This window comes from Larus michahellis, chromosome 2, assembly GCF_964199755.1.
Source record: "Larus michahellis chromosome 2, bLarMic1.1, whole genome shotgun sequence".
In the NCBI taxonomy this organism is placed as follows: Eukaryota; Metazoa; Chordata; class Aves; order Charadriiformes; family Laridae; genus Larus; species Larus michahellis.
The window spans coordinates 79,596-95,718 of record NC_133897.1 but is presented as its reverse complement, the minus strand read 5'-3'; the positions used below and the strand labels follow the sequence as shown (position 1 = coordinate 95,718).

Genomic DNA, 16,123 nt, shown 5'->3' with positions numbered 1-16,123 from the left:
TTTACAGTAAGGGTGGTGAAACACTGGCCTAGGTTGCCCAGAGGGGTGGTAGATGCCCCATCCCTGGAAACATTCCAGGCCAGGTTGGACGGGGCTTTGAGCAAGCTGGTCTCGTTGAAGATGTCCCTGCTCATTGCAGGGCATTGGACTAGATGACCGTTAAAGGTCCCTTCCAACCCAAACTATTCTACAATTCTATGTGGAAAGAGAGATTACCATTGAAAACGGAGGCAAAAAAAAATTATTGATTAACTTAGCCTTTTCCATATTGGTTGTCATCAGTTCTCCTGTCTTATTTACCAGGGAAGGGGGCGGGGGAAGGGTGTGTGTGTGCATTTTCTTTAATATTCTTTTTCTGGCCCAATGTACCTGTAAAAGCCCATATTATTCTTTGCATCCCTTGCCAAATTCATCTCCAGCTGTGTCTTAGCTCTACTGAGCCCATCCCTACACATCTGGGCAGCATCTCTATATTCTTCACAAGATACGTGTCCCTACTTTCACTTCCTGTGCATTTTCTTCTTACACTTTAGTTTAACCAGGACGTCCTTACTGAGCCATGCCGGTCTCCTGCTTTCCTTGCCCAGTTTCTTAAGCATGGGAATTTAGAGCACTCTGACAAAAATGTCCTTAAAAAGCTGCCAGCTCTGTTTGACTCCTTTGTCCCTAAGGGCAGTTTTTCAGGTAGTCCAATCCACTAATTCCCTAAACAACTTGTTGGTTTTTCAAATCTTGCTCTCCTGGCAGTTGCGTAGACTGAAAAATCAGCTCAGGCCTTTGGCCATTTTGGAACTACTAGGGTTTTCTGTTCCTCGCATTTCAATAGAGTTATTTTTCCTCAGTGCTTTCCCCATCAGAACTTTCCTTGAAATCAAGGTAAGATATGCTTTCAGATAAGGTCAACACTGGTATAGAGTTGTGCTTCAGTCTGATGTGAATACCTTAACATTTTCAAGTTGTTACTCTGTGTATGGGTAACTACTGAGGTTCTTTGGATACATAGGCTAGTAGAATAAACAGTGCTGGGGAACTTCTCCTGGGCACTGGAACTAAACTGTCCATGAAGTTCAATTGTTAGAGATTGTGGCACTTAACCTGGGCAACTACCGGTGTCCAGAATTATTCCTTGGCACAGCTGAGGACCAGAGGTTAGGAGCTGTTCACGGTTTGTATGCGACCATCTTGTTTTGGTGGTAAACACACATGCCATTTGTTGTCCATTTGCCTTGGGCTTAGAGAACAGTCCTGAACATTTCTAATGTAGTAATCTAGACAAATTTTGATTCTAGGTAAATCTGAATGTTTCTCTACATGGTAGAAGAGCTATAGTGAAAAAAAATTTTTTTTGTCACAGGTGATGACTGATGTAGTTGGAAACCCAGAGGAAGAACGCAGAGCGGAATTTTATCACGAGCCATGGTCTCAAGAGGCTGTGAGCAGATATTTCTACTGCAAGGTATGAAGGAATGATCCTCACTGGTGGCTTATAAATGAATCTTCCTGCCACTGAACAATTGAATCTGCTGAACTGTACAGTTTCTCTTTTTCTTTCAGATCCAGCAGCGCCGGCAGGAACTGGAACAATCTCTGGGAGTGCGCAACACATAAGTACTGTTCACAAGATCCCATTGGCATCACGACCACCAAACCAGTGGACTTCTCAGTGTTACTTAGCTCACTGTTACACATGGACCTGCTTCCTGACTGGATGAGAATGTACCACCAACACACCAGTCAGAACACCAGCTTTACAGTGACCCTTGAAAATCTTGCCCATGGGGGGTGTCTCAAACCATTCCAGGCCAGAGAAAGCACCGCACAAGTGTCAGTGTTACAGAAGATTAAAGGTTCATTCATCAACGCACATCATTAAATTTTAGTGGAAAGTTCAGACACTACACAGCAAATCCTAATGGGCTATGCATAGAATCATGGGTGATATTGATGGGGGAGGTTGAGATGAGTGTTATAGGAGACTACAGATTTAGAGAAATAAATGCAGTTCTCATCCTATGTTAACTAAGAGTCTCAAATAGTAAATTTTCTGGAATTAGACAAGATAGTCGTTTTTATAGCTGTGGAATGCTTTATATTCCTGAATAGAGTTTTTATTCCAGCTGGAGCAGTGCAAGAAGCCATCTCACCATGTGAAAGAACAAGCTAGGAGGATTTTCATTCCTGGAATGAACAGCCACTCTGGGAGAAAGAAGCATAGTCGGGACATTTCCCCTGCAAACCCTAATACTTCCTCTTTCCTTGCCCCTGCAGAGAAAGGTAGACTCAATTACGTATCACTAGGTGGGTATGAATCAATGTGCTGTACTGAGAAGGGAATTATCCCCGGGATAAGAGCTTCTTAGGCATCCTTAATATCAGTGGTGTTAGCAAAGATGAAGTTGAAGCAAGAAATGAGGCATTCTGAGAAAATGAAAATGACTTAATGGTGCTTTGCCGATACCTGCCTTGAAAACAGCAGATACTAACAATAAGCGCGTATGTAAAATACAAGATTTCTTAAATGTTCTCTGTGTGCCAGTAGGGATCAGCACTGAGAATGTCCCTAATTGTTAAGTTGGTGCGGAATCCAAGAAGCTTAACTTCATATAAAGTGGCAGTTTTCTCTTTACTTAAAGATGTTAACTGAGTCCCTGGATTGGTCTCACATTTTGATCATAGGTGAACTGCCTCTTACTCTGAATTACTTCGTTCACCCGTACATGATACGTACTAGTTATATAGGATGCTATTGAGTTATAAAGCACTATCAGCCTTAAATAGCACAGAGAACGTATCCCTTGGAAACCATCTTCTTTGTAAGTGTATGACAAATTCAGACTATGGGAATTTACACCATATTTACTTGGAAGCAGGGATATCTTCATTAAATTCCCCCCCCTCGTTTTTTGTAGTGCATAGACTAGTTTGTAATTCATGGCCCAACATGATTTCTAGTCCAAAAAGCAGCTGCCAAAGTATAACTCTTGATCCAGATGATGTGGCACTCAAAATCCTCTTCTAGGTTACTCCTTTTCATCGCCTTTCTTTCACTTTCATGGAAAGAGAGTCAAATTCACATATGGTATGGAAGGGAGGCAGCTCTTCTGAATAACACATTTTGCTGTGGTATTGTCCTTTTCTGTTATCTTTGCCAATTTCTTAGTCGAACTTTTCTGTCCAGTCACAGAAGAGGTAGTCTTCTCTTACACTCCTTTATTTAATACCGCTGGTTTCACTAATATTACCATAGCTTTTACTCTGTCCATTGTGTTCAGAGATGTCTTGAAAAATTTACATTTGATTGCAGTCATGTGATGGCAGTACTGTCATGCAAAACCATTGGTGTAAGAAAAATCATAGCTGTATCTTTTGCTTGAGACCTTTTACCAGGAATGGCTTGGTTTGGAACTTTTTTTGTGTTAAAACCTTTTTTTTTACAGTAAAACGTGAAATCTTGCAGTCTTAAGCTGAGTATAGTGAGGGGCTGTGAGGCTGCCAGACAGTGAATTACTTGAAATCTTATTTACTTTAGGACTCCACTAATTGGACTACAAGCAAGCATTAGAAGGGAAAACAGTGGGGGTCATCTGCTACTGTGCTTCCATATTTATTATGCTGCTGTGTCTGTTGTGTGCATGCTGTCCGGTGTATAAAACTCTTTTCTATATGTGGTAAACAGAGCAGCTACATTCAGGGGATGCATTCAGTCTCCAGGAATAAGAAATGCAGAGAATGAGATGCAAGGATGTGAGAAGGGCATGGGACTGGGGTAGATGCCTGCAGGAGTTCTGCCAGGGAACTCAGTTTTTTGAGAACATCCCCATTGAAGAGGCAGATATTTGTACTGAGACATTTCAGTCATGTGCCACAGCTGGCAACATAACGGAGTCCAGTCTGCTTTTAGAATGTCTCTGTAGAATTAATTAACAAAACTAATGTGGTGTTGCTGCTCAGCGTTCACAACCATCACTGGAAAGCACTATGTTAAGCACCCACACTAGACTGAAGTGTGCGTGTGTGCGTAGATGGCACTGAGGATGGTAATCCAAAAATCTGAATTCTTATTGGGTTATAAGAATTCATATATTGTTAATGTTCATATTCCTACTGTACATATAAAGACTGGTCACTGACAGCGAGTCTTAGGCATAGCTGTCAGGTGTCTTTCCTTTGGTTAAACTGTGATTTGAGATTTTAACTTTTTTTCCCTGCGTTCAGAAGCAGTTCAGGCCTTTTACTGAAGAGACACAGAGAGAAGTCTTGTCCTCTGTTCTGGGAGTGCAGCCAGAAGCTTGTGTGTTTGCAAAAGAGAGAAATTGTATTTGAAGAGAAATAATGGAGCAATACCGGGAGGAACTGGACCAAATGCTGCTTGGGCGTACGAAAATGAAAGGCAGTGGTACTGAACAGGCATGTAATTGTGGCAGATGGTGAATGATAAATCCATTTTAAGTTCAGGATGGTTGTCTTTTTGTGTGCATAAAAGATGACAAGAAGATGTTTTGGGGTCTTCAGTTGCTGCCACAGTACAATACAAATCTGTGCATACTGCAGAAAAAACATTCTGTGCATAGAAAAGTAGTTAATGTATAGATGATAATATAGATTGTTAGAAAATATAGCATCAAACTTGGAAAGGGTTAAAACAGAATTCTGGAGTACCATTAGAAGGGAAATATATCTTGGAGCTGAAGTGTTGACAGGTTTGAAACACACTTTTAGTCGTTTGTGCTTCAGACCGCGTGTTTCTTAGAAATTAAAGGGAAAACAAATGTTTGATTATGGAATAGAGAGAAGAATACAGCAGTGGAAAACAAAACAAAAAGATGGAGCAGAGTGCCACAGAAGTGCCAGTAAGACATAGCACAGGATAATGTGCAGAGTACTGTTGGAAATAGCACAGTCCACGTGAGTCCATGTATTTTGTGTACATGTGTGTATGTATACGTGTAGAGAGATGTGGGAGAGAGACGGTCTCGACTTGTATGTAGCCTGGGAAATGGGCGTGCAGGACAGAACCAAGTGTTCTGCAAATAACTTTGAGACACACTGTCAAAACATTTTCCACTGCTATCAACAGGGATTCGGCTGTTCGACTTAACAGGGTTGGTAGTTGTAGTGCAGACACTGTTGTAGCTGGCAGTTCTCTTACACCACATTGTTTAGAATTTATCCTGTGGAAGCTGAGTGAAAACATTAGTGCATATATCAATATTGCTGCATATCTTAGGGCTCCTAATTTTGCCAAAATGCTAGTCAGGTATTGGGGTTTTTTTGGCCTGTTTTTGTGTTGAGAACCCTTTTATGGCAGTGCAAATAGATGACGGGGGAAAAGAAAGCTCTTTTTTCCTGAAGAGAGGTCTCCTTTCTGTAACTGCTCTGTTGTTCAATAGGATGTGTCTGTTCTGCCAGATCCTGTATGATAAACACCTTTTCCAATCTCATTGAAGAAAGGAACTCCATTAAAAAAAATGCAACTGTGGGTTTGTGAGAGTGAGCAAATACATGTATAAAGGGCAGGAGGGGGGAGAGAGAGAGACACAGACTCCCTCTGCTCTGTAGCCACCATATCTTCATTGTATGATGCCAAGTGATTCGTAGAAAAGCTTTTAACAATAAATACTTTGTTTCTTTGTATCTCTTGCACTAACCTTACGTGCCTTAACAGACAGGTACAGCTGGTTTCTTTCTGCTCCTGATAATGTTCTCGAGTTTTTGGATTTCTGTTTACTTGTATGTGCCTGCACACGCACACAGGGGCATTAATATACAGGTTTTAATGGGACCTGACAAAGGTCAGAACTTTAGATCTTTCTTACATGATTTTTTTTTTCTTCACTGGATTCCATCTTCAGCCATTTCCATACTAAGTGAGAAATCCTTACCACTGGAGAGGTCTGGCTCCTCTCCAGATTAGGTGTTTGGTCATTTGCAGTACATTTATCATTATCACTGTTATCAGTTATAGTCAACAAAAAAGTTGCTGCTGGGGCTGGAGCTTGAATACCGAGAGGTGCTGTAGGAATTATACTGCTGTCCAGACAACGGTAGGAATTATGTGGATGCCACCTCAATGGGTCTCGTCCTTGGGTTCTGCCTTAATACAAGAATCAAGTTCCTTCTTCTACTATGTTTAATATGCCAGAGTAGGTACAGCGCGAGCTGGGTGCCTCTGAAGAGGGACCCTGCCTGTCGATTGTTACTGGATTTTATAGTCTCTATAGGTCACTTGATTTCCTGATGGCACTTATGCTCCTGCAATCCTGTTCACAGAGTCTGCGGTCTTGTCATCTTCTGATTTGCTCCGGCAGCCTCCAGGCAACCCTTTTGTCTGTGTCTTGAGACATTTCCTTATGTTTTGTTACAGCATATCCTGTAGTTAAAGTTTTACTTATACTTCCTTATCTACCAGTTACATTTCCATAGATAAAAATGAAGGTTGAAGTACAATTCACATACCCTAAGGCTTCATTTAGTTTAGTCACTGCTGCTAAGCTCTGGCACAAATTGATCTCTCACTACAGAGAAGACTGGATTAAGCTGTGCTAACTGCTAGCAGCCTTCCAAGAGGTGTTAATAATAATACCAGAAACACCTTTGTTGGGATGAGCAAGTTGCAATTCACCAGCTCAGTGAAGGGGGTTTTCTTTCTGGGTTAAGGTTTCTTAGCCCAACAGACTGTCAAGAGAGAATGGTGTAAAGAAGTGGGGTGTGATGAGTAGAAAGAGAGAAGGGTGAAAGAGGAAAGGAAGACCTAGAATTACTTCAGCAACTCAATGAAAGGGAAAGCAGAAATAGCAACCTTTAATCTGAGAAGAAAGCAAACAGACTTGAAAAATAATTCCTAAATGTCTATACAGACATTCCATCTAGCATGGAGAAAGTTCTATTTGGAAGGTTGACTAGGAAATCTCAGCAGCTGAGATTAACAAGAGTTAATTTTGCCTTTGAAAAAGAAGAGTCTCTGCACACTTCCTAATGAAGAAGGAAAAGCAAGTAGCAATAACAGCAGTCACCTTGTTGTAACAACAGTCCCATACATTTTATCCCTTTCCTTTTGGAGCAGCAATAGGCAGGCTTTTTTTTCCAGGATTCTGAGAGGAGGAATGTAGATTATTTTTTTTTCAGTTCCTGTTGCTTCTTGTTTCTGTCTTGTTATGTCTGTTCCCCATCTCTAGCCTGTTCCCCATCACTATTTTGCTCTCTTGTTTTTTTCTTTTTAAAAAGTTCATTGTGCCTTTTGTTTCACTCCTTCATTCCTGTCCTGCTGTTTTTTCTTTATAGCACTCTGTCCTGCTCCCCATCGCTCTTTCTCCATCCACCTCTGCTGCTCCCTGCCCCTGTGTTTCTCCCCATCATTATCTCTCTGTCCGTGTCCTTCTGTCCTTCTTGCATTTCTACCACTCTGCGCTGCTCATTTCGCCCCTTTTTTTGTCAGTTTGTCCTAGTGTCCTGCCCTCTGACCCTCTTTCCCTCTGTTGCTCTGTCCTTCCCCCCCCCGCTCCAGTTTCTCTCCTGCTCCCTCTTCCTTTATTCCGTTGCTGTCCTGCTGCCTGCCCCCGTGCTTTTTAAATCTGTCACGCAGCCCATATGAGCTATTTTTCATCTCCATCCTGCTCCCACTCCCTCTTTCTGCCTCTCTTCCTCTGTCCCTGCTGCTTCTTTTCTCTATCTCCCTCCTGCTTTTTTTTTTTCCCCTCTCCCTGTGCCTGTCATTTTTTCCTATTCCCATCTTTCTTTTGCTCGCTATGCCGTTCCCTTCCTCCTCTTCTCTGCTACATCCCGGCTGTCACTTCTCTTCTAGAGTCCTGTCCTCATTTCTGGGGGCCTCCCCCTCTGCCCATCAGCCCATCTCTCCAGGCGGCCACTGACCCACCAGACCGGCGAATACGGCTCCGGGAACGACTGCTGAGGTGCGCCGGGGGCCCCGAGCCGACTCGCTCCTGGGACTTGCCAAGTGCGTGACTGAGTAAACACTCACGACCTCCTCCGCCCTCCCGGCCGTGTTTGCCCGGCCTCTGCAGCGGGGAGGGGGGGACGGTGGGGGCGGGCGGTGCCCCCGTTCCCGTTGGGCTCCAGCTGCGGGCCGGGGCTGGGGAGCCCCAGCTGCGGCCAGTGAGGCCGATGGTGACGGCCCCACCCTGTGGAGGGGTGGCTGCCGGTGGAGGGACCGGTGCTGCCCTGCCCCAGTGGCCATGGAAGGGCCGGCGTGAGCCGGAGCGGTGGCCGACAGAGGGAGGCGGTGGGGGCTGTCCGAAGGAGTGGCGGGCAGCGCCGGCGGGGGGGTGAACGAGGCCCCGCAGGGTCCAAAAGGACCGAGAGCCGCAGCGCCGGGGCACAAGGCTTTCAGCCGGCCATGCAGGCTCCCGCGGCATGCCGGGAGCTGTAGTTTTCGCGGACACTGCCGGACAGACGCATTGCTCTCCAGTGCGCGCGGCGCGGCACGAGGTGTAGATCTGTTGCCAGTTTCGCATGGTTTCTGGGGGACTTCCCGCCCGTCCCTTGCCCGGAGACCGGAGCGGCCGTGCCTCACGAGCGCAGGACCCGTCCCCAGCCAGTGCCGCCCGGCGGCCCAAGGGCGGCACTTCGGGCTCGGAGCCGCGCATGCGTGCTGGTGCGCGGCGCCGCGCTGGCTGCTGCCGCCTTGCGGACAAGGGCGGAACCGCAGCTCGGATCCGGCGCATGCGCAGCTGAGCCTCAGCCCGTGCCCTCTGCTGCCCGCGGGCCGAACAAAAGTGAGCATTGTGACACGAGTGTCGCGCATGCGCAGTGACGCCGCACACGTGGATGAAGTGCGCCGCCCAGCAAATGAAGTGTGGTACTGCGGCTCAGACACCGCACATGTGCAGTGGTATCCCCGTGCTTGCCGCTGCCGTGCGCCGGTACTGGCGATGAAGTACCCCGGGGCGGTGTCGCCGCGCTCGTTGGTGCCTCCCAGTCAGGAACCGCCGCCGCCCACGTGCGCGGGGCAGCGAACTGCAGCACCGGCCCCGCACAGCCGGGCTCGGCCGTGGCTAGAGAGTTACCAAACCTGTGGATTTTTGGCTGTGTATCAGGGATTTGCGGGGGTGGACTTTACCGCTGCGTTTTGAATCTCAAGCGTGTTCTATAGGGCGCCTCTGAGTCCTTCACAGGCCTGTGTTATTGAAACACAGGTGGTCCACTCTTCAAGTGCACAAGACTAAACAAAAATTAGTGTGATATAGGTGTTTCTCAACACCTTAGCTGCACCTTTCGACACCTTAAGCATGTTCACAATCCACCCCATGATCGTCCCTTATTTCCCCCCATCTCTCTACCCCCCTGTCGCGCTCACCCTCCACCCCCTCTCTATTTTCTTGCTCCATCTCTCCGTGGGGCTCCTGGTCCCTGTTTTTCCTGATTTCTCTACCTCTCTGACCTTTTCTTTCAACCTTTCTTTCTCTCTCTGTTCCTCATTCTTCTCCCTCGCCTTATTTTTCTCGTTCTACCCCTCTGTCCTGCTCCCCACCGTGGTGTTAATTACAGCGGGGCAGGGCTGGGCCGCCCGCGGTGCCCAGCAGAGCTGCGGCGGGGCCAGTGGCAGAGTCTCATTCTGCTGTGGCCGTGGGAGCTGTGCCAGGGCACGTTATGGTATCCCCCCGCTGGAGCCTCCATGGGCGGGTCTGGGCTCTGCCCTGCCGGGGCTGGCGGGGGGGCGGCAGTGGCCCTGGGTTGAGCGCTGTCCCGGGGCTGCTGGGTGTGGTTTCAGGGCCCAGCCCATGCCCAGCCAGGGGGAGCAGGGGCGGACCTGGCTGGCCCAGCTGCTCCTTGCTGGGGCCGGGCAGCTTCTGCTGCTCCCAGCGTGGGTCAGGCAGAGGCGGCCCCGGGGGGCTCTGGTGGCAGCGGGCGGGTCCCAGTGCCCGCAGGGGCGGGGAAGGGCCCCAGCTGCTGCCGCCAGAGCCGGGGGCTCTTGGGGTGGGGGGGACACCGTGAGGCTTGGGGGGGTGGCTGGGCCCGGCTCCCCACCGGGTCCCTTTGGCCTGCGGGGTTTGGGGTGCGGTGCCGGCGATGCTGGAGAAATAAAGCCCGTAACGGTGGTAAGAAAGCGGTGCCCAGGCCGTGCTGGTGCCGTCCCACAGGGACGCGGTTTCCCAGTGCATCCACAGTTCCCCAGCGCTCCCTGAAAGTGCCCGTGCGGTCCTGGGAGTGCCGGGCTGTGGGGCGGCTGCGCTCCCTCAGCGTCGCCCAGGGGGGCTGCAGAGGGGGTGCACAGGCAGAGAGCGGGAGCCGGTTTGGGGCCTGACACGGAGAGCGAGTCTCCTGCTTCCGGGGCTGGCAGCCAGGCTCATGTGGCTGGTTTTGGGGCTGAGAAAGAGAGGGAGTTGTGTGGCTTTGGGATCAGGAATGGGCTGGAGATGAAATCCGCGCCAGGCCCCATCTCTCTGTGCGCAGGGTCTGTCCCGGCCCCGCTCCCGAGAGCAGCAGTGGGTTGCAAGTCCCCCGGCTCGTCCCTGTTGGCTGTGTGTGACAAACAGGCTCATTTCTCTGCCCTATTTTCCCAGGGTCACCTTCTGTGCCACGGGAAGAAAATCCTGCATGGCTGATTCCACTTGCTGCTCAGGTAATGGCACGTGTGGGGCTGGGGGAGTGGGGAGACACATTTGTGAGTTCAGGGATGCTACAGATAGTCCACATCAAAGCCGCAGAAAAGGCAAATTTGCTGCCAGTGCAGAAAAGCTGACGAGGAGTTGCAGTGAGCAGAGCATGCCTCCTGCCTGAGCAGGTCCCTTGGTAGTTAGGAATGGTTTCCTTTGGGGTCAAAGCCTGAACTTTCATCTAGGATAAATTAAGAACTGCCTGTTACCTTCATTAGGGTCAAGCGTTTCTCTTCTGTTTGTTCCTACTGGTTCCAGGGGCAAGTGGGAAATAGCCTTTTATTTTCCAATGCGTAACTCAATTTTGAATAGCCTGTGGTGTCGGTCTAGTTAACATTTGAGCCCCTAGATGCCAGTAGAAATTTAATGAATGACACATGATAGAAACTGATGTGTCGCTTGATTTTTATTCTTTTTTATTATTATTGTTTGACTCTGGATGGTATGTTTTTCTGTGATTCAATCCACATTGTTCCATGGAGCCTTCAGTCTAGGACTTTGAAGCAAAAAAAGTTTGTTGTTCCAGAAAAGGACTGGTCCTTCCTAGGACTGAGGTGTAGACTCGGAGTGTCTCTTAAGTACACAATCAGAATTAAAGCCAAATTTCACTGGATGTTGCTGCTGTTGGTCTTCACTTCCGTTAGTGTCCCTGCAGCTCCCTCATGGGTGGGAGCTCTGAATCATAATTTTTTTTTTCAGTCTCTAACACACTTTTTTCCCCCCAGGCAGAGACTATGTTTAAAAGTTAATTAGTTTCCTCCCAAATGTGCCAGTGAATAAAATTGAGTTATGATTATTAAAACCAGAAAAATTACACCACTCTTAGAGACCCGGGCGGTTTCTGAACACATATTCATCATGTGCAAATGTCCTCAAGATACAGATCGTGTCTTTGTGCTCTGACGAGACGATAGGCTGAGACAGGGATGAGCTCCGGCAGACAAAAAAAGATGCAAGGTCCTGGGGTTTTTGTCTGTTTGTTTGTTTTCTTTTGTGGAGGTGGGGGGTGTGTGTGCGCTTTCAAAAACAGAGTGCACTGTTGACTGCAGGTGGCAGCCTGCAGAGCTCTTTTGCTGCCTGACCTCTCCTTTTCTTTGTCACTCCTCTTTCGTGGCTACAACTTTCATTTGTATCATTTTAGAAGAGCAATTAAGTGACTGGCCTGTGTAAAAGTGCTGGCTATATCGAGAAGGCAAATGCTTGAACCGGTAGTGACTGACTTGGCTACAAGTAGAATTTCTGAAGGAAGAACAACAGCAGCCGGAAGCAAAAGGCAAGTTCCCCAAAAACTGTGTGTGTCTGACACATCCAAGTTTAATTGCCGAATGTTGTTTGGCAGTGTAATAAACAGCCAGATCCCTTAAACAGAAATGGCACTTATTTTATTATAGGGACAAAGTCAATAAAGCAAAAGCACAGCGCTGGGTGCATGACTCAAGTCAGAGGCACACCAGCTAATACTTCACCCATGTCTTATATACATTCAATATTGCATACGTATTCAATATTTTAGGCAGAGTAATTGTTTATGATTGATTATCATTAGTCCCTTTTATCATCTATTTGTGCGTTTCCTTCTGACAATTGTTTCTGAGGATCAGTGATCTTCAGTTCCCTTTTCCCATGCATCTCTTTCCTTCTGGTAGGATCAATTATCATCAACTCCCTTCTCCTATGCATCTGTTTCCTTCTGTTAATAATTTGTGGGGTCTTTTGGAGAAGGTCTCTTTTGTTTCTCTCGGATGTTTTTCTTCATAGCTGCTGTTAGTTGTTATCTTTGAGGTTTCTCATGTTTCCTAATTTACTAAAGGTTAGTTATCCTTATAAGTCAGATATTTATAGCCTTGTTATTATGGCGAGAGCCAACAATACCTTCACTATTTTTCACAGCAGTATGTTCCACATGGCTGGTTTTGGTAAACACAAGCTTTCAGGAAATTCAGTATTGTGTGTGGCAAAAGAAGTGCCTCTGTCTGTGTCTCCTGCTCTGTAAATGTCCAGCGGCAGGGCTGTTGTTCCCTGCTCTCAGTATGGCCACGGTAGTGCTGCGATATTTAGGCCTAACAGATGGGTTTAGGAAGGGAAGGAGAATGCCCGTTTTGTGTAAGGGCTAACAACGCTGACTCTTTTCTCTGTCTGCCGCTTTCCTGTGTGCCAGATGAAGCTGTTTTATTTTTCTCCCTTGTGCCCAGTCTCTGAAGCTGCTGCCAATGCAGGTTTGCAATTTGTGTCGCTAGGTTTTTGTGGAGATCTTGTTGCGGACCACTTCTGCTGTGGCCAAGTGTCAAGATGCGGTTTTGTGACAGGACTCGGAGGGTTGTGATTAATGGAGCAGGGTCGCGTTGGAGGCCTGTAACCAGTGGTGTCCCCCAGGGGTCAATACTTGGACCAGTATTGTTTAACGTATTCATCAACGACCTGGACGAGGGGACAGAGTGTACGCTCAGCAAGTTCGCTGATGATACCAAACTGGGTGGGGTGGCTGACACCCCAGAGGGCCGTGCTGCCATCCAGCGTGACCTGGACAGGCTGGAAAGCTGGGCAGAGAAGAACCTCAGGAAGTTCAACACGGACAAGCATAGGGTCCTGCACCTGGGGAGGAAGAATGTCAGGCACCAGTATAGGTTAGGGGCGGACCTGCTGGAAAGCGGCTCTGAAGAAAAGGATCTGGGGGTCTTGGTAGACAGTAAATTACCCATGAGCGAGCAAGCAACATGCCCTTGTCGCCAAGGCAGCCAACGGAATTCTGGGCTGCACAGGGAAGAGTGTGGGCAGCAGGTCAAGGGAGGTCATTCTGCCCCTCTACTCTGCACTGGTGAGGCCACAACTGGAATACTGTGTCCAGTTCTGGGCTCCCCAGTTCAAGAGAGACAGGGAACTACTGGAGAGAGTCCAGCGGAGGGCAACAAAGATGATGGAGGGATTGGAGCACCTCCCTGATGAGGGAAGGCTGAGAGAGCTGGGACTCTTCAGCCTGGAGAAGAGAAGGCTGAGGGGAGACCTTATTAACGTTGACAAGTATCTAAAGGGTGGGTTGAAGGAGGATGGTGCCAGACTCTTTTCGGTGGTTCCCAGTGACAGGACAAGGGGTAATGGGCACAAGCTGGAACATAGGAAGTTCCGATCAAATATGAGAAAAGAAACTTCTTTACAGTGAGGGTGACAGAGCACTGGGACAGGCTGCCCAGGGAGGTTGTGGAGTCCCCTTCTCTGGAGACTTTCAAGCCCCGCCTGGACACAGTCCTAAGTGATGTGCTCTGGGCAGTCCTGCTTTAGCAGGGGAGTTGGACTAGATGATCTCTAGAGGTCTCTTCCAACTCTGAAAAATTCCATGATTCAGTTCACAGCTTCAGAAACCACATGCCCTGAAATGGGTGCGGGTGAAGCTGACCTTGGGCGTGCAGCCTGTGCTCGTGGGGACGCTCGGGAGCTCCTCATCAAAGCAGCCGGGCACCCACGGGGTTGCACTCTGGTCTGAGACCGTGCCGTACTTTTGCTGTTGGAAGGTGGAAGAGAGCATGTGCCTGGTAAATGCAAGGGCAGTTAAAAGCCGGGAGGGCCCCTGAGCAGGTTTGGTGGCATTTTGACAAGATTCTGGGCCGTTGGGAGAAACATCCTGGAAAAGCCACTGCTTTGTTGCAAGGAGGCAGTTTAGAAGGACAGGTGGGTTGCCGTACCCTTTAACAAAAATATTCAACTAGGGATGCGTAGGGTGAGGAAACCCTGGCTCTACGGAGGCTCTAGAAAACGAACGTAGGCATCTGTGTTTGTCGCAGCACGTATCTTTGTGTATCTGTGAAAGTGGCTCTAGTGCAACTGAAGCTGCCAGCGAGTCAAAAAAAGGCAGGTTTGTCTGAAAAACGCAAAGGCTGTAGAGGCCCACATCAACAGCTGTGCCAGAGATGATGACAAATGTTTTTTCCTCCACTTGTCTGTAGTTTTTGCAAACCTCCACGAAAGAAGGAGGCCTTAGATTCCTACCCAGCTTTGTGCTAAAGGTTTTTTTCCTCTCTCGGCAGAATGTCAACTGCCAGCATTTCACCGTGGTCGTCCTTCTGTTGTGCGCTGACAGTGCAGGAGAGCTGGAAAGGATCCGGAGTGCTCTGCGAGTACGAGGTACATCTGCGATGCGCGTCTGTGTTTTTCCTAAGGTCCTTGTAGTGTGGACTTTGAAGTTAACATGAAGGCTTTGTCAGCTCTCCTCCTATAGTTTTTGTATGAAATATTTTAACAAAACACTAAAAATAATATAAGGTCTGTTCTGGAGCATGTTACACAGCCAAAAGCATTCACTGATCTGCCAGTCCTTTTTGGTAGCCTCATGGATTGCAGCACCGGGGATTTGATTTCCCCCCTGACCCTCAAAAGTAAAACCATTTGGGGGATCTCTTATCTGGCTGATTTTTCTATGCAAAATTAAACTTAAAAAAAGAAAAGTTAGCATTGTATAATTTACTCACTGACTTGCATGGTTTAAAGTGCAACAGCCAAATAGCTGTAGCATACAATTTATGAGGCGTATTTAAGCAGTTAGGTGTTTGTTCTAAATGTTTAAAAAGAGAGGCGACTGAATGGTACCGGGTTTTCCCCACTATTATGACAGAGTGCTCTGACGTACTTTATTTCTGTCTGGCTTTCAGTGGCACGTTTCCCTGGCAGCCCAGTAGCATCTCTCTCGGGCAGCCCCGCTGGCCAGATGTCCTTCCTCCTTATGTAGCACACACAGAACCCCGTAGTCAAATTATAACTGTGTGTTTTGGAGAGAGGTAGTGTCATGGTATCGTTTCACAGCTGTGCAAGCTAAGTTAGTGCTGGAGGTAAGTCAAATACTTTTATAGCGTTAGTATTTTTATTGAATGCAAATAAATGTAGGCACACCTTTTCAGCATAAAGTGAATGGCCGAGCTTTGTTCTTTATTGTTGCTTTTGCTCTTTACCCTTCCCTCTCAGCTGCATCGACCCAGTGAGCGAGGTGGGCAGTGGCAGCAGCAGCAGCGCGAGGGCTGTAGCTGTGGCGGTGGATCTGTCAGCATCGATTCTGGTGTTACGGCCCAGCCCGGTCCTGCCGCCCTGCACGCAGGGTGATGGATCTCCATGTCTGTGCTGGGAGGAAGGGGCCAGGCATTTCCCAGTGCCAGAGGGTTCGCTGTTAGCCTTAATCCTGACTTTAAGAGTTGAGCTGGCACTGGCTTTTGAAGGCTGTGCTGTGTTTGGAGCTGAGCTATTTCCCTAGAATCCTCCTGTAGCTCAGCTACTCTCCTGTCCCTCGGTCTGATGGAATTCCTCTACTCTCTTCTCTTCTGTGCTACTTTTTTAGCACGCTGAACTCTGGGGATTTTTGTTTTCCGGGTGCCTTGTTGTAGGCGTCTCGTGCTGCTTGAGAGATGCCCCAGTCCAGGTTTGCAGCCGGTGGTGGAGCCCCTGTGAGGGGAAGGGGCCAGCCCTGGGTCTGGGCATTTTGGGCCTTTTTTGGGGGGGAATGGAAGGGTGTGGGTGTGGGTGTGTGTGTG

At 48.0% G+C, this 16,123-nt stretch overlaps 1 protein-coding gene and 1 long non-coding RNA gene across 13 annotated transcripts in view; both read left to right on the top strand.

Annotated features, from left to right (window-relative positions):
- SMARCD3 (SWI/SNF related BAF chromatin remodeling complex subunit D3) overlaps positions 1–5,634 on the top strand; it is a 107,019-nt gene extending 101,385 nt beyond the window's left edge. For all 11 annotated transcript variants that reach the window (XM_074573707.1, XM_074573713.1, XM_074573714.1 and 8 more), the window contains 2 exons: positions 1,355–1,456; positions 1,555–5,634. In XM_074573707.1, the coding sequence (XP_074429808.1) occupies positions 1,355–1,456; positions 1,555–1,608 (156 nt within the window). In that variant the 3' untranslated portion in view covers positions 1,609–5,634. The remainder of the gene's footprint in view (positions 1–1,354; positions 1,457–1,554) is intronic.
- Positions 5,635–7,041: 1,407 nt separating this feature from the next.
- LOC141738486 (uncharacterized) lies at positions 7,042–16,010 on the top strand. Of its 2 annotated transcripts, XR_012585403.1 has the most exons (6): positions 7,042–7,954; positions 10,521–10,579; positions 11,755–11,886; positions 14,633–14,729; positions 15,254–15,430; positions 15,564–16,010. It is a non-coding gene; the product is annotated as an uncharacterized LOC141738486 (long non-coding RNA). The 2 variants fall into 2 exon arrangements; XR_012585402.1 differs by having other exon boundaries at positions 15,254–16,010.
- Positions 16,011–16,123: the final 113 nt, after the last annotated feature.